General features: G+C 42.6%; 1 protein-coding gene across 4 annotated transcripts in view; it reads right to left on the bottom strand.

Moving 5' to 3' along the window:
• The window catches only part of ubr3 (ubiquitin protein ligase E3 component n-recognin 3), a 323,662-nt gene that overhangs the window by 234,519 nt on the left and 69,458 nt on the right, over positions 1-19,685 (bottom strand). For all 4 annotated transcript variants that reach the window (XM_067987503.1, XM_067987502.1, XM_067987501.1 and 1 more), the window contains exons 19-21: positions 11,497-11,593; positions 3,890-4,031; positions 3,470-3,571 (exon numbers count right to left, since the gene is read on the bottom strand). In XM_067987503.1, the coding sequence (XP_067843604.1) occupies positions 3,470-3,571; positions 3,890-4,031; positions 11,497-11,593 (341 nt within the window). The remainder of the gene's footprint in view (positions 1-3,469; positions 3,572-3,889; positions 4,032-11,496; positions 11,594-19,685) is intronic.

The following is a 19,685-nucleotide window of genomic DNA, read 5'->3' on the forward strand; positions in this document are numbered from 1 at the left end:
ATCTGAAAATGAGCCGTTTATCCCTACTCTCTGTTTTCTGTCCGTTAACCAATCCTCTATCCATGTTAATATGTTACCCCTAACCCCGAGAGCCCTTATCATAGGTTCATATCTGTAATCCTCCAAATTACTGAATTACTAATATTAGCTGTGTAGAAGTACTGGGAGGAGGCCAGGCACCTCTTCACAGAAGAGTGGGAAGCTAGGAAAATAGGAAGCAGTCACCTTGGTGACTTATGTATCTTCAAGTTGCAAGTTTCCAAGTGTGATTGGCAACAGCTTGGAAGCCCTGCGTGACATGAGGTGGTTTTGAGACGAGGAAGTTAAATTCTAAAAGAAACTGGGGGGGGGGGGGGGGGGGGGGGGGAGGAGTACTGGAGCAAAAAATAAATTTACCTACGTTTTTAATATTTGAATTAATTACACTCCAAGGTGAATTGAATCAACTATTCCTCTGAGCATTATTGGAGTAACTTTACAATGCATCAGTTTTATAGTCCTGGCCACATGTGCAAAAGGCATCACAGCTGTATGGAACAGGTTAGGTGGACCTACTGATCTTTTCCTACCAAGCATTTTTTGTATGTTCATATAATTCAGCATCAGAGCCAGACAACTATTGTCACTACCTGTTGTAGTGTACCCATTCATTACATTGAGTTACTGAGTCTACAGCACAGAAATCGGAATTCAGCCCAACTGGTCTATGCAGGCGTTTGTGCTTCCCACGAGCCTCCTCCCTCCCTACTTCATCTACCCCTATCAGCATACCCTTCTATTCCTTTCTCCTTCGTGTGCTTATCTAGCTTCCCCTTAAATGCATCTATGCTGTTTGCCTCCATTCTTACCACTCTTTAAAGTGAAGAAGTTGGGTAAAGAAGTTTCTCCTGAATTCCCTATTGGATTTATTAGTGACTCTCATATTTGTGACCTCATGCCTTGGACTCTCCCACAAGTGGAAACATTTTCTCTACATCTACCCGATCAAACCCTTTCATTATCTTAAAGTCCTCTACTAGTCACTCCTCAGCCTTCTCTTTTCTTGAGAGAAGAGCCTCAGCCTGTTTAGTCTTTCCTCCGTTCTGGTTTCATCCTGGTGGATCTTTTTTGCACCTTCTCCAATGCCTCAATATCCTTTTTATAATATGGAGATCAGAACTGTGTACGGTAAGCCCAAGTGTAGTCTAACCAAGGTTCTTTACAAATTTAACATAACTTCTCTGCTTTTCAATTCTATTCCTCTAGAAATGAACCCCAGTGCTTGATTGCGTTTTTTATGGCCTTATTAACCTGAATTGTGATTTGTGTATCTGTACCCAGAGATCCTTTTGCTCCTCTACCCCATTTAGATTCTCATTTTCCAAACAATATGTGGCCTCTTTATTCTTCCTACCAAAATGCACCACCTCACACTTACCTATATTGAAATTCATTTGTTAATTACACACCCATTCAGCAAGTTTATTAATGCCTTCTTGCATTTTAACACATTGTTCCTTTGTATTAACTGCACCACCCCCCCTACCAATTTCATGTCTGCAAATTTTGAAATTGTACTTCCAATTCCATATCGTTGATGTAAATTGTGAATAACAGTGGACCCAGCACTGATCCCCGTGGAACACTGCTTCCCACCTTTTGCCAGTCTGAGTAGCTACCTTTAACCCCTACTCTCAGTTTTCTATTTTGTAGCCAGTTTGCTATCCAATCTACTACCTGTCCCGACTCCACATGCTCTGACCTTAGTCATGAGCCTACAATGCGGTACTACATCTACCGCAATACCCTTGTCTACACTTTGTTACTTCTTCAAAGAATTCGAAAAGGTTGGTCAAGCATGACCTTCCCTTCTGAAATCCATGCTGACTACTCCATAATATTTTTGTTTTCTAGATGTTCTTCTATTACATCTTTGAGTAGAGATTCTGTTATCTTTCCTACCACCGACATTTAGCTAACTGGTCTATAGTCCCTGGACTTGTTCTATCGCCCTTTTTAAAATATAGGAATCACATTAGCTGCCCGCCAGTCCTCTGGCACTATTCCCTTTTCTAATGAATTTTTATACATATAATAGTGCCTCTGCTATCCCCTCCCTAACTTCTTTTAATATTCGTGGATGCAATCCATTCGGACCAGGGGTCTTATCCTCTCTAAGTGTGATTAGTTTATCAATTATCTCCCCCCTTTCTATCTTAAATGTCTTTATACCTTTTTTGATCTACTCTTCCGATGTCATATTCACCTTGTTAGTCTCACTGGTAAACACTGAGGCAAAATAACTATTCAATATTTCTGCCATTTCACTGTCATTATCAGTAAGTTTATCTTGTGCACCCCTTAGTGGCCCCAACCTGATTTATCTTCTGTTATTTATGTGTCTATAGAATATTTCACTTTTTCTTTTATATTCCTTGATTTTTTAATTTCTTAGTTCCTCTTTGCTTTCCCAATTGCTTTTTGACATCCTTCCTTACCTCTTCGTAATCCTCTCCTTTATTGTCTAAGTGCTTACAGTATGCTTTTTCTTTAGTTTCAATTTTACCCTTCTCTTTATTCATCCATGGTGTTTCAATATTGTTCTTGTTTCTTTTTAAAATATAGAGGAATATATTTCTCCTGAACTCTATTGATCTCCGTTTTAAGTATTTCCCACTGCTGTTCTATCTCTTTGTCTATCAAAATTTACTTCCCGTTTACCTTCCCTAGTTCTATTCTCATCCCCTTAAAATGAGCTTTCCCCCCCCCCCAATCTATTACTTTGATCTTTGTATCACTTACGTCTTTCTCAATCATTATTTTAAACCTTATGTTATGATCGCTATTGCCTAGATGATCCCCTACATTTACTTCTCTTACCCGCTTCGATTCATTTCCCATTACTAGATCCAGCAGTCATTCTTCTCTTGTTGGGCTTCTTGCATACTGAGTAACAAAGGAGTCATGTACACACTGTAAAAACTCCATTCCCCTTTCCCTATCCCATCTTGCCAGTTTATCTGAGGGTAGTTGAAATTTCCCATGACTATTATTCAATGTTTTTTTAAAAACTCTTTTTATAGATTTGCCTACATATTTCTTCCTCCACTTCCCTTCCACTATTAGGTGGTCTGTAGAATAATTCTATTAACGTGATCGATCCCTTCTTATCCTTTGTCTCAATCCATATGGATTCTGTTTCTATCATTACTTATGCCCCTTTTATCTATTACCATTGTTATCTCTAATTAGTACTGCTACTCCACTCCCCCCTTCCTTTCTTATCCTTTCTAAATACATCATATCCTGCAATATTTACCTGCCAGTCCTGCTCTTTGAGTACATGGCTACATAAAGGATAAGGATTTCCAACAGTACGTAATAATGGACAAATTACATTTTCACCTATTCAGGTTTAGTATTCTGATATCTTAGTATTGCATGAAGGATTACACAAAGCTAGTTTATTTTGTTCAGGTGTTTCACCCACCTCCTCAACTGTTTCTTCTGGTAAGTTGTCTAGGCCCAGCTCGATCAAGTATAATACCATACATAGTATATGCTCAGACATATTCTGGTGATCCATCGATATCTACAAAAATAAACCACAATCCTAAAACTAGCATTTCCTCATTTTCAATGTATAATTAATTTAATGGTCAGATCCAGAAACACAAAAAAAATCAGCAAGATTGGTAAAGATTTCTCTGTTATAGAGAACATTGTATGCTAACCACTTTGGTCATTTCATACTACATTGAGAAAATTTCTAACACTTAAACATGTATCTCATTGAATATGTTAAGAGATTTTAAAAAAAGATAAATCAATGATTATTGTACGTCCTCATGATGCTATTAACTGTTATCTAGATAGAATTCAATACAATATACTTGTGTCTATGCTTTACCTTGTAAAGAAGAGTAAACAGCACAATGTGCAAAGTTTTACAGTGCAATATTCGCATTAGACCTTTATAACTGGGATTTAAGGATGCTCTCTCCCGATATGGTGGCCATGGATTACCACAGAATTTTCCAGTCTGCTTCAGGCTGCCAAAGGAATAGAAAATGAAATCATCTTAGTAAATGAAGAATAATATACATAAACCACTAAAAATTATACCTAGACAAGGAAGAGTATAAAAGCATATTTGACTTTGAATTTACATTCAGTCACCAATAAGAAGCAGAAGTACTTCATTAACATACTAGCACATGCCTATTAGAAATGTGAAGGACACAGAATACCAAATTGTGTTTTTTCATGCCTTGAACTGCCTTTTTTTTGCCTCAGGGAAGTGACCGTTCAATTTACAATTAAATTGTTCCAGTGTGAAAACTATGTAATATTTAGTCAAAGTGGCAGGCTATATATCAAAATCTCAACAGCTTGCTTCAGTACTAGTAAAGTAACATTACAAAAAATATTTGAGTGACATTTGCTGGCAAAAAATTCTCATTATTATCCTTTGGAGAGCATCTGAATCTTTCATAGCTCCCTGTTAAGGTCAAATGCACTTTCGAAATTTTGTTTTTTTTAAAAAAGGTTAGATATTTGGGCTTTAAGGCAAAATAAACTAAAAAATTGGAAAAGAAATACTAAGAAACTACTAGTGCATGTTTTTCATGTGCCTTTTAATTGTACATTTATATAGAATTAAAAGGGCTGTCCCGATTATCACTGAACAAAAGCAAATCTCAGAGGGGAGAAAAAAAGAAATTTAACCATCAATGGAATTCCTTCTAGTTGGGGGTTTCTTCACTTGCATGCAAGCATAATATAAGCTCGCTATGTGGTGGTGAAATCCATCAGAACTCAGTGGTTTATCGAGGACCTATTCTTTGAAGGAACCAAAACTAACCAAAGTTCTGGTAAAGTCTGCTTTATGTGGCATGGGGCATGACTTGGCCTACATTCCCTGAAGACACTTTGGCCCCAATATTACCAAGGAGGTGGGATGGCAGCGAGGGGAGGGGAGGGTGCGATTGGGTAACCCCCCCTCCCCCACCCAAGTAAAATCCAACCCCTCCTCACACGATCATGGGTAAATTGAAGCCACTTAGCGTGGCTTCCGGTCGTCAACCTGCGCAGCGGGCGGACTGTGCACCCACATCACAGAGGAGCCCTATTTAAAGAGGCAGTCCTCCACGCTGCTCCTGCAGCAAACAACCAAAATTATAGAATGGAGCAGACCAGGGGAAAGGCTGCTCACAGATTTACTGATGCCTCACTTCAGGTCCCACTGGATGGGGTGAGGAGGAGGAGGGATATTTTCTACCCGGCGGACGAGAGGAAGTGGCCTGCCTCTGGCACCAAGCGGCCTGGCTCGAGGTGGCAGGAGGTCACCAGCAATGTCTCTCACACATGGATCCAGCGCAGGAAGCGCTTCAATGACCTATGTAGGTCAGCCAAAGTGGGTACACTTACTCATTCTCCTACACTCCGTCTTCCACATCACTGCCCCAACCCCACAACTCCATCTGCACTGCCAACACTACTCTATCACATCACTCCTCACAACCACTCAAACCTCATCCTCAACTTACCTGCACTTACTCACCTCCCCAGTACTCATCCCACCACTACCACTCAACCCAATCCTCATACAATATCATGGCTCGGTCTCATACTCACCCTCTGATGCATCTCTCAGAGTCAGCCTCACCCAAACCAATACATTCAGCGGTTGGCCACGTCACTATCCCTCACTCACGCCTCTCTACTTTCTCCCCTTATAGGGGAAGACAGCCCAGAATGCACAGGAGCATGAAGACTGGAGGAGGGCTGCAACATCTGGTCGTCTTCACAGACGCGGAGCAAGAGGCTCTGGAACTAAGCCGCACCCCCGAGTGCATGTCCGTCGGGGACACTGAGACTGGCACCCGTCAAACGGCTGGTGACAGAACTTTAACATTCAGCACTCACAATAGCAAATGATGTTAACATGCCTTGCCTTCTTCAGCAGCTCAACATCTGTCGTCATCATGCTTAATATTGCCTTCTGTTCTCTTACAGGGCCTTCAGTGACCGCCGTGACGGCGGATGGCGATTCCTCAGAGGACCTGCCGGCCTCTAAGGGGGGACCGTCACATCTGAGCGAGCCATCCACCAGCGTAGATACACACACCTCGGTGGGTCCCCATCCTCACTTAGTTGGGGTCGCACATGGTGAGTCACCACACACTAGCACAAGCGGACACTGGCAGCAGGGACAGTAGTGGTGAGTCTGTGTCGGTGGGAGCACTCTTCTCCAGGCTCTGCTCAGCTGGACACAGATGCTGAACCCTGGGGGCCATCCATTAAAAGAATGATCAAGGGGCAGCAGCACATGTGCGAGGTGCTGGAACAAGTGCCATGCGCACTCTCCACAATCACGCAGAGAATGGAGGCGTTCAACTCCTGCATGAGTGGAAAGGTGGCACAGGAGGGAATCTCTGAGATACTGTCACAGGGATGTGTCAGGAGATAGTGTCATGGGTAAGTGCGGGAATGTCTGAAGGAGGAAAGGCTAGCCTCCATGGAGCTTCAAGCAGGGCTCACCAATGAGTCCACTGAGGCCCTGACAACGGCCCTTCGGACTCAGGGTGAGCAACATTCTGCCGCCTTAAACAGGTGGGCAGATACTCTGGCACTGGCCTTACAAGGCTTCACACATGTCCTCCAAACTGTTATCCAGCAGGGTGGTAGGAGTGGCGTGGGCCTGGCCCAGGGGAAGGAAGATGGCGAAAGAGGACATGGAAGTGGAGACGCCACTCAAAGCGCCCCCACGTCTCACTCGTTGCCCCCTCTCAACCAGTACCCGCACTGCTGCCTCCTCTCCAGGTTGCTGAGTCTGCCCCTGCACAAGTGCAGGTGGAGCAGTCTTTGGAGGGGCCCTCACAGGTGCCGAAACCCAGAGGCCCAAACCATCGAATCGGTCAGGGCACGAACAAGAGCAACCTGCCACTACCTCTGCTGCAGCCACAGGGGAGGCACCACGTAGGAGTACTTGTAAGCGTAAGGCGAAGGTTTTCTGAGCACAAAGGGGATGCACAAGGGTGTTTGATGGTTTGTCATCTTTTTTTATTTATATTTGATTTTTGTTAATGGCACATTAAATATTATTATTGTCACCACTACTGCTACGTCTTGGCCATTCTTGACTGGCTTGTGTAATAAGTCCCTTTCATGAGGTTCACCATGAACACCCACACTTGATGCCATCCACTGGGTCACCCTACAGTGGGTGTATGTGTAGTTGCACGACTATTTTGTCCGGGGGGTGGGGGGGTGCTATTGTAGCCGCTGCTCTGTCCAGGTGGTGAGCACAGGATTCTTCACGCTGTCTGATTTTTTTTTTTAATTCGTTCATGGGATGTGGGCGTCGCTGGCAAAGCCAACATTTATTGCCCATCCCTAATTGCCCTTGAGAAGGTGGTGGTTAGCCACCTTCTTGAACTGCTGCAGTCCATGTGGTGAAGGTTCTCCCACAGTGCTGTTAGGTAGGGAGTTCCAGGATTTTGACCCAGCAATGCTGAGGGAACAGCGATATATTTCCAAGTCGGGATGGTGTGTGACTTGGAGGGGAATGTGCAGGCGGTGTTGTTCCCATGTGCCTGCTAGGTGGTAGAGGTTGCGGGTTTGGGAGGTGCTGTCGAAGAAGCCTTGGCGAGTTGCTGCAGTTCATTCTGTGAAGGGTACACACTGCAGTCACGGTGCGCCGTGATGAAGGGAGTGAATGTTTAGGGTGGTGGATGGGGTGCCAATCAAGCAGGCTGCTTTATCTTGGATGGTGTCGAGCTTCTTGAGTGTTGTTGGAGCTGCACTCATCCAGGCAAGTGGAGAGTATTCCATCACACTCCTGACTTATGCCTTGTAGATGGTGGAAAGGCTTTGGGGAGTCAGGAGATGAGTCATTTGCCGCACAATACCCAGCCTCTGACCTTCTCTTGTAGACCATCAGGTTCCTCAAACAAAGATTCCAATGGCTCAACAGATCTGGATGCATGCTTCAATATAGACCAGAGTGAGTGTCAAGATTTGCCATTGTTTGCCGCATGCTGCAAAACTTTGCGTTGCAAAGGGGGCAAGCATTGGAGGCACAAGAGCAGGAAGAAGTTGATCAGGAAGCTGAGGCTGCAAAGGAAGAGCAAGGCCTAGCAGGGTTGTCACTCGGAGATTCTCTTAAATGTTCCCTTCCCTCCCCAATGCACCAACAGTCTCTCCATCCAACCAACCCAATCCTCATACAATCCAACTTCACAGGTCTAGCTCCTATACGACTAAGAATACAAAGACCATCAGAAATCCAAAAATAAAAAGTTTACTACATCAAGATACCTCATCGCTCTTCATTTGACAATTGCTTATACTGAACAGAGAACTATAAATCACCCTTTTGCAAAGTTCTATTTGCCGTCTGCTGTGCTCGTTTACCTATTCTAGTGCTTCTACAAGTTGCATCTCCAGTGACTTCAGCAAGGGAGGTGGAAGACTACTGAACTTCAATGGAGGACTCCTGAGATAGCCATGATGGGCGACCTAGAGTAGCTCTGGCTATAGACTGCCCAACTGCAGACTCTTAGCTGCGGCCAGGGCAGTCAAGCCCAACTGCCTGTCTGGCACCAACAGGGGTGTGGCTGGGGAGCAGGCCATCTGTCCTACCGAGAGAGGACAGCATTTGCCTCTCCCACAGAACCAATGCCAATCTCATAGGGCTGCGCCTCAGCATTTCCACTGCTCTGCGCAAGAGCATGTCCAGGAGCAACGTGACCCTCTCAAACTCCCTATCCATGCTGACTTCATGCTTTGAAAGCCTGAGGATATGCTCCCAGAGCCAAGATGGCAGCAGTCTGAGCTTCCACCGAAGCGATCACAGCTGTCACCAGAGCCTCCATCATTGTAGACCCGAATGCAGTGTTCGCAGAGCTAACCACTCACTCCATGGTTGACTGCATGGTCTGGTTGCCATGCGTGAAGACCCCACATAAGTTGGAGCTGGGTTCCTCCACACTCTCTCTCATTGTGCACAGGCTCATCAGCAAGCCAGTGCACTTGTAAATTTTGTGCTGTATAGGGATCAGTTCTCTTCTGCAGGCTAGGTCCTCGAAGTCTTCATCTCTGTCCTCTGCAGCGGGGCCAGAATGCAAGGTCTCCCTCCTTAGTAGCCTTTGTGAGGTCATGAAACTTTTTTCTACATTGCAACCAGGTTCTTGGAGCAAAGCTTCTGGAACTGACCATTTCTGCCACCTCTGCCCACTTTTGCTGCAAAGCCAGCTGTTTTTGGGCAATAATGAATTTAGGCCCCAAAATCTCTCAATAACCATGGTCCAAGAACATAAGGTTATAACAGCCTTCAAGAGTTTTGCATCTGGTACCATGAAAATAGTTATCTGGATCACATGTTTCTGAACTTCGAGAGATAATTTCCTTGGTATGACCACTGGATTCAGCAGGAATCCTAGCAATTCCAGAAGAGCAAGCATTCAAGTTATTAAGTACTGAAAAAGGACTCGTGGCAATGAGTCAACACCTAGAGCCGTATGGATTCAATGCTACGAAGAATTTATCCAGCACTACCTATAGCTTGGATTTCTCTTTACATAAACAACTTTGGTCTCGCATGCGGATTCATGGCGGTAGCCTCAATGCCAATAAGCCAATTGTCCAAATATTGGTTGGTTTTGATTCCACTGTCTGAGACAGGTTGACAAAATGAAAAAGGACTTTGTGAATACCTTGCATGCTGACGTGAGGCCAAATGGGGGAATTCCTGCAATTAATTTCTTCTACGCTGATCAATTACCTTCCGACACACTCCATTAATATTACCATAAGTTTCCTCAGAATGACCCTTAGATTCCGAATGTGTTATTAGTCGCCAGTTCTAATGAGGACAAAGTGGTACAATCTTGAATCTTTTCTGGTCTAAAGATGCCCTCTGTGTCCTGTGAAAGCATTTGTTTCTGAACCTCACAGGAGAAGATTTCCTTGCTATGACCACTCTTCAGCTGCCCAGAGAAATAAATTTAACCTGCGCTTTGGGGAGGCCATGTACAAGAGGTGATAGCTTTCAATCCCTTAGCAGTGTTGCTAAATCCCTGCTTGGGGATACAGGAGACAACAATTCCTGGAGCCATTTTCTTTATTTGGATGTCCAAGTCAGGCATGCTATGCTGCTCCTCTGACACAGAATGCGCTCTGCCAGACACAATTCCGTTCTGATGAAGTGTACACACCCAAACGTCATAAATTGGCTTTCCTCTTTACAGATGTCAATTGACTGACCTGCTATGTATTTCCAGCATTTGCTGTTTTCATTTCAGCTTTACAAGATGCTGCTTTGGTATTTAAAGTGCCACTGAGCAGCATTATTGAATAGCTGAGCAATGCTGACCATCAGTTTAGATAGTTGATGTACAATCCTTGATTTAACAACTATTCTCCAAGTTGACTGTTCAGGTATTGTACAGTATTAAAGCTCATCTATCAGCTGTTTAAATTGCTAGTCACTTCTGCTCAGTTATTCAATACTACTACTCAGTGGCACTATAAACAGCAGAGCAGCAATCTGCTCAGAGCACCAGTTTGGGATTAAATCAAGGCTGATCTGTAAGGCATTCTTAAGGGTAGAGACAAGAGGAAAGGAAAACATAAGAACGTAAGAAATAGGAGCAGGAGTAGGCCAATCGGCCCCTCGAGCCTGCTCCGCCATTCAATAAGATCATGGCTGATCTGATCCTAACCTCAAATCTAAATTCATGTCCAATTTCCTGCCCGCTCCCCGTAACCCCTAATTCCCTTTACTTCTAGGAAACTGTCTATTTCTGTTTTAAATTTATTTAATGATGTAATGATCAAACAGCTCAGGTGCTGTTCAGTGCAGTACAAATGGGAAACTAGGCTCTTCCCTTCTCCAGCATTTCCTCTGGAATATGACACAACCAATTTGTACTGATCACCACAAGCGATTAGGAAAGTACAACCTTCAATGCAATGCAGTTTTGCCATTAATAAAATGGACCCTTACATCTGCATGATCACTGCAAACAGTAATTACTTAAAGCTTATTCTACAATTACAGAATTTGTCCTTCTAAACTTGGGTTGTGTCTGGAAAGAGAATTCTGAGCTACACAGATTAGGGTGAAGTGCTTACAGTTCCATCACTAGTAATGGTAGTGGTGGGAACAATTTGAGATGATAAATTAAAAGCAACACTACAACATGTAAGTACAATTTGTTCTATAATGAATTGGTATCAATATGCTAAACATGCCTTGTAGCAACACCCCTTCGGTATGTCATGTTTAAGTATTTACAGAAAACATTTCATACTGAAAAATAGAATTGTTACAAAACTGGAAATGTAAGATTAAAAAGACTTAAGATGCATTTAAAACAAGATTTATTAAATTTTTCAACTAGAAACAAAATACTGCAAACAAAGCATGTTGTATAGTGAAACTTGCTGCCTCAATTTATTGAAAGTTTCATACAATACTGCATATTCAAGCAGGTTTAAAAAGATACTTACAATCCCATGTATCTATCCATTGCTGACTGAACATCTCTGCGATATACAGTTCTTAGAATCACCATAATTGGGTCAAACTCTTGATTCCAGACATCAGCTGACCAAAGGATGAAAATAATCAGTACAGATTTACTAATTCCATTAAAGAACAGAATATATGGTACAATCTTTTAGTGAGAAAGTGCATTAAACCTAATTTCTTGTTCAAACTTATTTTTTGTATATTATGTGGCACGCCAACAAGGTGCAGACAGTGGCAACAGTAACAAGGACAGGTGCCTCACAGCCATAACTTTCACTGTTCCTGAGAGCACAGGAAGATCTAAGGAACTGGTGCTGGGGTACCAGTGGAGCAAGTAAGTGATGGTTATCTACATCTCTGAACGTCTGTTTATTATACCACATGGCATTACTGTCTGAGAAAGAATTCGGCAGGATGAAGCAATGTGATGCAGCTTCAACAGTGGTATTCTACATGATTTTTTCAGTCGCCGCAGAAAAGAGCAGCAGCTGTTGCAGCAGTGTACTTCTTGCATAAACATGGAATAAACCGAAGTATATTAACCAAAAAGTGCACAGAATATTCCTCTGTTGAACTGACTGCTTAATGGAAGATTGTGTAAAGGGAGCAAACATGGAAACATGGTACAATTGACTGGGGGGGGGGGGGGGGGGGTGGAGGGAAGAGGGAATGGAGGGGGAAAAAACAATTGCTTGAACAAATGTTTCCTTTAAATTGACCTGCCCATTAAGCAGATGTGTGCTACTGTCAATTTTAATAAATACAGAAGAATGGGCTAACCAGATAGTTAGGACAGTGTGATGAGAAACAAAAGAACTGGTATATAATAACCTAGTCACTTACATTTTCTATGTAGTATATTATAGTCTATCATACCATAAAATAATCATACATTGGCACAATTTTTTTTATATAAAAAGCTACGGACTTATCCAATGTCATCTAGTATGTAAAGAGAGCAAAGTTCACCAAAAACAAAAGTCATCTCAAAAACATTTTATCCTTAAAACTGTGAATAACTGATCAGAATAATGTCCATAATCTGAAGCACATTTGATTTAATGAACAGCAGAAAAAAGTTATGTTGCACAACTAACTCACTAAGTGTCTTTAAATGTATGCTTAATTGGAGTAAAGGATATTCAAAGAAATGTAGGTCTCTTTCGAAATAGAAAAAAATATATCCTGGAGTTTGCATTGGTGATACTAGTTTGCTGTATCATTTGATATAGAATACTTGCAGCAAATAATTTACCCATTGGTGAAGCTGACAATTGCATTTATATATGCAGAACAAATACTTATACAATTGTTTTCCCCCCCCCACTTGCCAAATCGTTAATTCTCCCCTTCCTGAAGGCAAGTATACAATTCCATAGACCCTCCTGTTAATCATCCAAATGGCTATACATCACATATGAATCTCAACAATGAATGTTTCTTAGCTATTCGCGCAATATCCACACTTCAGCAGCTGGATAGCAATCAGGAGCAGGAATGGTGGCCAATTTTCAATTCCCTACGCCTGAAGAGATTTTTTAAAAATTAGATAGAAATTAAAACACCTTTCAAAAACAGCAGATAGTAAATAGTAATAGGCCATTGAGTCTTAAAATCAGTCTTTTTTGTATTTGGGGTCCATTGAAGCACTTAGAATTGAAAGCGCATACTGCCATCTTGTGTCCAAGCGATGAAAATAACACTATCGAAAGAAAATAAGTAAGTTTCTTTCATGGAGACATTCAGACAAGTTTTATCCCCCAAACCAGTATTTTATTTTTAAAAATTCAAGGTGTAATTTAAGAAAAACATTTTTCCAAAGGCTGTCAGGATTAGAAAAAACACATTACATCTTTTGCCACTGAAACAGGTGGCTCTAATCTTGTGTTGTTTAATTGTAACAAAATAAACTAAAAACTGATATTTAAAAAACACATGAAAAAGTATGGGTTTTTAAAAAAAGGTTCTAATTGGATTCAGGAAGGTGAGATCATGATATTCTAAGCTGCTGGTTACAGCAGACAGGGTAAATGCATTTGACATTACATATTTGATTTTTAGAAAGCTTCTGACAATGATCCGTATTGGTGATTAAAGGCTATGGTAGGGAGTCACGAAATAGGGGATAAAGCACCAGATAGGCTTAAAAACGTTAAACAGACGGCAACCATAACTAACAAATTTAAATAGTTCAGGCAACAGGCATCAAGGGGTATGGGGATAGAGCGGGAATATGGTAGAGATCGAGGATCAGCCATGGTCATATTGAATGGCGGAGCAGGCTCGAAGGGCCGAATGGCCTACTCCTGCTCCTATTTTCTATGTTTCTAACAGCACAAGAATTAGTGATATTGAAGTTTATCTGAACTCTGTTAATGGCAGCTTCCCTTTTTTAAAATATACACACAACCTATTTGTTTTAATCACTAGCCTTCTTCCCACTTGGTAATCTTCTACAACAAAAGGACATTAATTGGCTAGAATTTTTTTCTGCATGGTGTTATTTAGGATTTACTTTCTTGCACAAATTATGACACCAAAAATTCAGTACATGCAAGCTTTAAAATTCTAACCATTCTGCTCCTCAGCCAGCCTTTCAACATTCTTGAAAGTTCACCTTTAAGAGCAGAATCCAGGATTTAGTAGACTGTTGCAAGCTGCAGGAGCATAACCATTTCCTCAAAAAAAACATTAAAATTGTAGAACAGGGCAACAGACATACAGCTCCCCCAACTGGCAGGTAAAATATATTACTATGTTGCTATACAAGGGACAAATGCACAACATTGTTTGTTCTCTGCAAATTTTCCACTTCCTTAGTACATCAGAAATGTGTAACCCAGATTGTTACACATACAAGTATCCCTTGCCTGGAGAAGCTGCCAAAGAGTGTACCTGTAGAGTTATCTGAATTCTTCACAGACATCAGAACACAGTTGGAGTGGGCTGGCACTAGAATTGTCTAAAGCATTTAGACTGAACCATTTTGGCACTGAACGCATCAAATCACCTTACAACAATAATAACTTGCATTTCTGTAGTACCTTTATTGTAGAAAATCATCCCAACCTGCTTCACAGAAACTTAATCGGATGAAAATCAACACTGAGCGATACTAGGATGACTAAAAGCTTGGTCAAACAAGTAGGTTTTAAGGAGGCTCTTAAAAGCAGAGGCTTAGAGTGGGAATTCCAGACCTTAGGGATTAGACAGCTGTAGACATGGCCACCAATGGTGGGGTGAAGGGGTGGAGAGGCACAAGAGGTTAGACTTGGGAGGATAGCAGAGTTCCATAGAATTTTACAGCACAGAACCGGGTCATTCAGCCCAACAGATCTATGCTGGTGTTTATGCTCCACACGAGCCCCCGCCCACCTAACTTCATCTCACCTATCAACATATTTTTATTCCTTTCTCATTTACTTATCTAGCTTTCCTTTATATGCATCTATGCTGTTCGCTCAACCACTCCATGGTAGCAAGTTCCACATTCTCACCACTCTCTGGGTAAAGTTTCTCCTGAATTCCTTACTGGATTTATTAGTGACTATCTTTTATTTATGGCCCCTAGTTTTGGACTCCCTCACTGGTAGAAACATATTCTCCACATCTACCCTGTCGAACCTCTTCATAATTTTAAAGACTTCTATCAGATCACTTCTCACTCTTCTCTTTTCTTTTCTAGACACTGTTCAGTCTTTCCTGATAGTTGTACTCTCTCAGTTCTGGTGTCATCTTTGTACTGGAGAAGTACATAAAAGATTTACTTCTATATCCTTTTTGTAATATGAAGACCAGATCTGTGTACAGTTAAGTGTGGTCTAACCATGGTTCTATACAAGCTTAACATAATTTCTCTACTTTTGAATTCTATTCCTCTAGAAATGAACCCTAGGGCTTTGTTTGCAGTTTTTTTTTATGGCTTTAACCTGCGTTACTACTTTTAACGATTTGTGAATCTGTCCCCCTCGATCCCTTTGCTCCTCTGCCCCATTTAGACTCTTATTTTCCAAGGACTTTGTGGCCTCCTTATTCCTCCTAACAAAATGCACCACTTCACACTTATCGATACAAGTTCTTGGAGGTTACAGAGGTAGGAAGGACAAGGCTATGTAGGGATTTGAACACGAGGATGAGAATTTTAAATTGGAGCTGAAGTTTATGAAGTGTGGAGAATGGGAGATTGGCCAAGAGAGCATTCGAATGTCAAGTCTGGAGATGACAAAGGCATGGATGAGGGTTTCGCTGCAGATGGGCTGAGGCAGGGCACAGGCAAGCAATGTTACAGAAGTGGAAGTAGGTGGTCTTTGTGATGGAGAAAATATGGGGTCTCATGATTAGATTGTCTGCCTTCCCACTCACCTGTTGCCATCCCAGGCTTGAATTCCCCCTTTGCTAAGCCCATATCTACCCTCTTTATCCCCTGGCATTCCCCAGAGGGCCATTGAGGTACCTGTCACCGCTTACTTAGGAGCATCAACCCCAAATGCCTCATCCTCCTCTCTCGCTGTCCTTCCTGCCCAGCCGTTCACTCCACCCGCGACTACTCTCTTGAACTCGGCCAGTGGATCGACAATGTAACTGATATGATAGTGTAATGGGTATATTGCTGAACTAGTGACCCAGAGTCCTGGACTAATCCCACCATGGCAGTTTGAGAATTGAATTCAGTTTTTTTTAAAATCTGGAAACAAAAAGCTGGTATCAGTAAAGCTGACGGACCACGAAGCAGTCGGATTGTTGTAAAAATCCAACTGGTTTATTAATGTCCTTTAGGGAAGGAAACCTGCTGTCCTTCCCCAGTCTGGACCATACATGACTCCAGTCTTACGCCAATGTGGTTGACTCTTAACTGCCCTTTGAAATGGCCGAGCAAGCCACTCGGTTGTATCAAACTGCCACAATGCAACCATTCAATAAGGCAGCCCACCACCACCTTCTCAAGGGCAACTCAGGATAGGCAATAAATACCAGCCTTGCCAATGACACCCACAACCCGAGAATTAATTTTTTTTTAAAAATCTGCTGTCAGGTCACCTTCAGAAAACACAGCGCAAGTTAACTATGTGGTGTAAATGCGAACCATATGCCCAAAATAGCGTCGGTACCACCTGAGGCAGACGATGGCAGGTCACGAAGGCCATCCATGTTACATTGAGAATCTATCCTCTTCAGCACTAGTCAGAATGACCCCCTGAATTGGACAGTACCAAGGGAATGTTTCCTCTTTCTGAACTATGCCTCAATACTAGCCATCAGGGCATCCCCTGATGGCATGGGTTGAGAATAGCAAGATGGACAAGCAAAGGGCCAGCTCATTTTGATCAATATCAGTTTATCCATAACCATAACAGAAGTCTCAGTACCAAAGCTGGTCTCTGGCTAGTGCGTTCAGAGAAGACAGTATGGCCTGGATCCTAACCAGAACCAATACAATCAAGCTCAAGCAATGCTGGACTGGGTTTGAGGGGATGGTTGGTGTTGAGCAGCCAAAATTTGGGCAGCATGCTTGCAATCTTTGTTAGATGTCATTGGGAACTTTATTTATCATTAGAGTTAAGGTGTTCAGAACAATGACAGTCAGTTTTCTTCTTATGGATGTAAACATTGGGACAGTTAGTGCCAGGCATCAGCACTTGACTGGAACCAATTAGACAATCTTGAATCACCACGTAGATCTCGAGGATACCGACTGAAAAACACAGCCAAGCAATGCAGATGGGTCACTGGCATCAGTAGGCTGGTCTGAAATACTTGTGGATGCAACTGAAGCGATTGCACCGGACGAGACCACTAATCAACTATATTTTAAAGTCTATGCAGTCTTGGGCTAAAAGACCAACACAAATGTTTGATGGTGGTGTTGTGTTTTGTAGACAGGCAACTATGTTACCAGTCATGGCCGTCTGCATCACGAAAAGCCCACGGAAACCTTAAACTGTGTTTAAAACCAGTGCAGGTGTTTATTGTTGAAAGTTGTGACAAAAATGTCTATAAACTCAATAAAATATAGCAGAAAAAAAAATATTGGCACTGTAACAAACTCAGCACAAACCAACAATCAAACCCAGGACTTTCCTGGTCTGTATGGTTCAGCTACTCATTGGATGAGCTTGCTGAGCCAAACATGCCCCCCCTACACCCCCGCTTTGTCTTCTCTACATTTTTCTTGGTCTTTCACCTCCGCTCTTCTTACTTTCCTTACTCATAGAATGATACAGCACAGGAGGTCATTCGGCCCATCTTGCCGATGTCGGTTCTTTAAAAGAGCTATCCAAATAGCCCCATTTCCCTGCTCTTTCCCCATAGCATTGCAAATTTTTCCCTTCAAGTATTAACCAATTCCCTTTTGAAATTTATTAGTGAATCTGCTTCCACCACCCTTTGAGGCAATGCATTCCAGATCGAACCTCTCTGCGTAAAAAATGTTATCCTCATGTCGCCTCTTTTTTTTGCCAATTACCTTAAATCTGTGTCCTCTGATTACCAACCCTTCTGCCACTGGAAACAGTTTCTCCTTACTTACTCTATCAAAGCCCTTCATAATTTTGAACACCTCTATCAAATCTCTGCTTAACCATCTCTGCTCCAAGGAGAACAACCCCAGTTTCTCTAGTCCCTCCACATAACAGAAACCTTTCATCCCTGGTCCCATTCTGGTAAATAGCTCTTCTCTAGAAAAGGGAAGACTAAGGGGTGATCCGATAGAGGTCTTTAAGATTATGAAAGGGTTTGATAGGGTAGACATGGAGATGATGTTTCCACTTGCAGGGGAGCCTAGAACTAGGGGCCATAAATATAAGATAGTCACTAATAAATCCAATAGGGAATTCGGGAGAAACTTCTTTATGCACAGAGTGGATGGAATATGGAACTCGCTACCACAAGGAGTAGTTGAGGCGACTAGCATAGGAGAAAGGAGTCGAAAGATATGCTGATAGGGTTAGATGAAGGAGGGAGGGAGGAGGCACGTGTACAGCATAAACACTGGCATGGACCTGTTGGGCCAAATGGCCTGTTTCTGTGCTGTACATTCCATGTAATTCTATGTAAATCTCCTCTGCACTATCTCTAAGGCCTTGACATCCTTCCTAAAGTGTGGTGCCCAGAATTCAACACAATACTCCAGATGGGGCCTAACCAGTCTTTTGTAAAGGTTTAGAATAACTTCCTTGATTTTGTACCCTATGCCTCTATTTATAAAGCCAAGGATCCTGTATACCTTTTGAAACAGCCTTCTCAACTTATCCTGCCACCTTCAAAGACTCACGACATAAGAACAGGAGTAGGTCATTTCTCCCAGTTGCCAGGATGTGTGCTATTTTTTGCATTTTTGTATGCTTTTTCTTTTAGTTTTATGTTGTCCCTTACTTCTTTTGTCATCCATGGTTGTTTTTTTTGGCAAGTGGAGCGCTTGTCCCTTAGGGCTATAAACTGGTTCTGTGTCACATTAAATTCTTTTTTGAACACCCCACACTGATTTTCTGTCGTTTTACCCATTAACAGATTTGCCCAGATTACCGTGGATAGTCTCTGTGTCATCCCGTTGAAGTTGGCCTTACCTAAATTTAGAATCTTAGTAGCGGATACAGGTTTCTCCCTTTCAAACACAATGTTGAACTCGATCATATTATGATTGCTATTAGATAACAGCCTAACGGTGTGTAAATATTTAACTAAATCTGGCTTATTACTCATTATTAAATCTAATATGGCCTTATTGGTTCTAGGACATATTGAGCTCGATATTGTCAGGGCTGCGGGTTCACGGCGGGGGGGGGGGGGGGCTATTGGGTGCGTGGGTAACGCGCCCGGTGAAATCAGTCTGACCCGCGCGCGATCGCAGCCTAATTGGATCCACTTACCTGGTCTTCCGGGTTCCCCGCTGCTGATCTGCGCGTCGGGCGGACTGCGCATGCGCAGTAAAGTCTGTCAGCTGGAGGAGCTCTATTTAAAGGGGCAGTACTCCACTGACAGATGCTGCAACAAATAGGAAAAAATACAGCGTGGAGCAGCCCAGGGGGAAGGCTGCTTCCACTTTAATGATGCCTCACTCCAGGTATCATTAGATGGGGTGAGGAGGAGGGGGAGGACAGAGATCTTCCCCCCGGCGGGCGGGAGGAAGCCGCCTGCTTCTGCCACCAGGAAGGCCTGGCTCAAGGTGGCA

This window comes from Heptranchias perlo, chromosome 7, assembly GCF_035084215.1.
Source record: "Heptranchias perlo isolate sHepPer1 chromosome 7, sHepPer1.hap1, whole genome shotgun sequence".
NCBI classification, from domain to species: Eukaryota; Metazoa; Chordata; class Chondrichthyes; order Hexanchiformes; family Hexanchidae; genus Heptranchias; species Heptranchias perlo.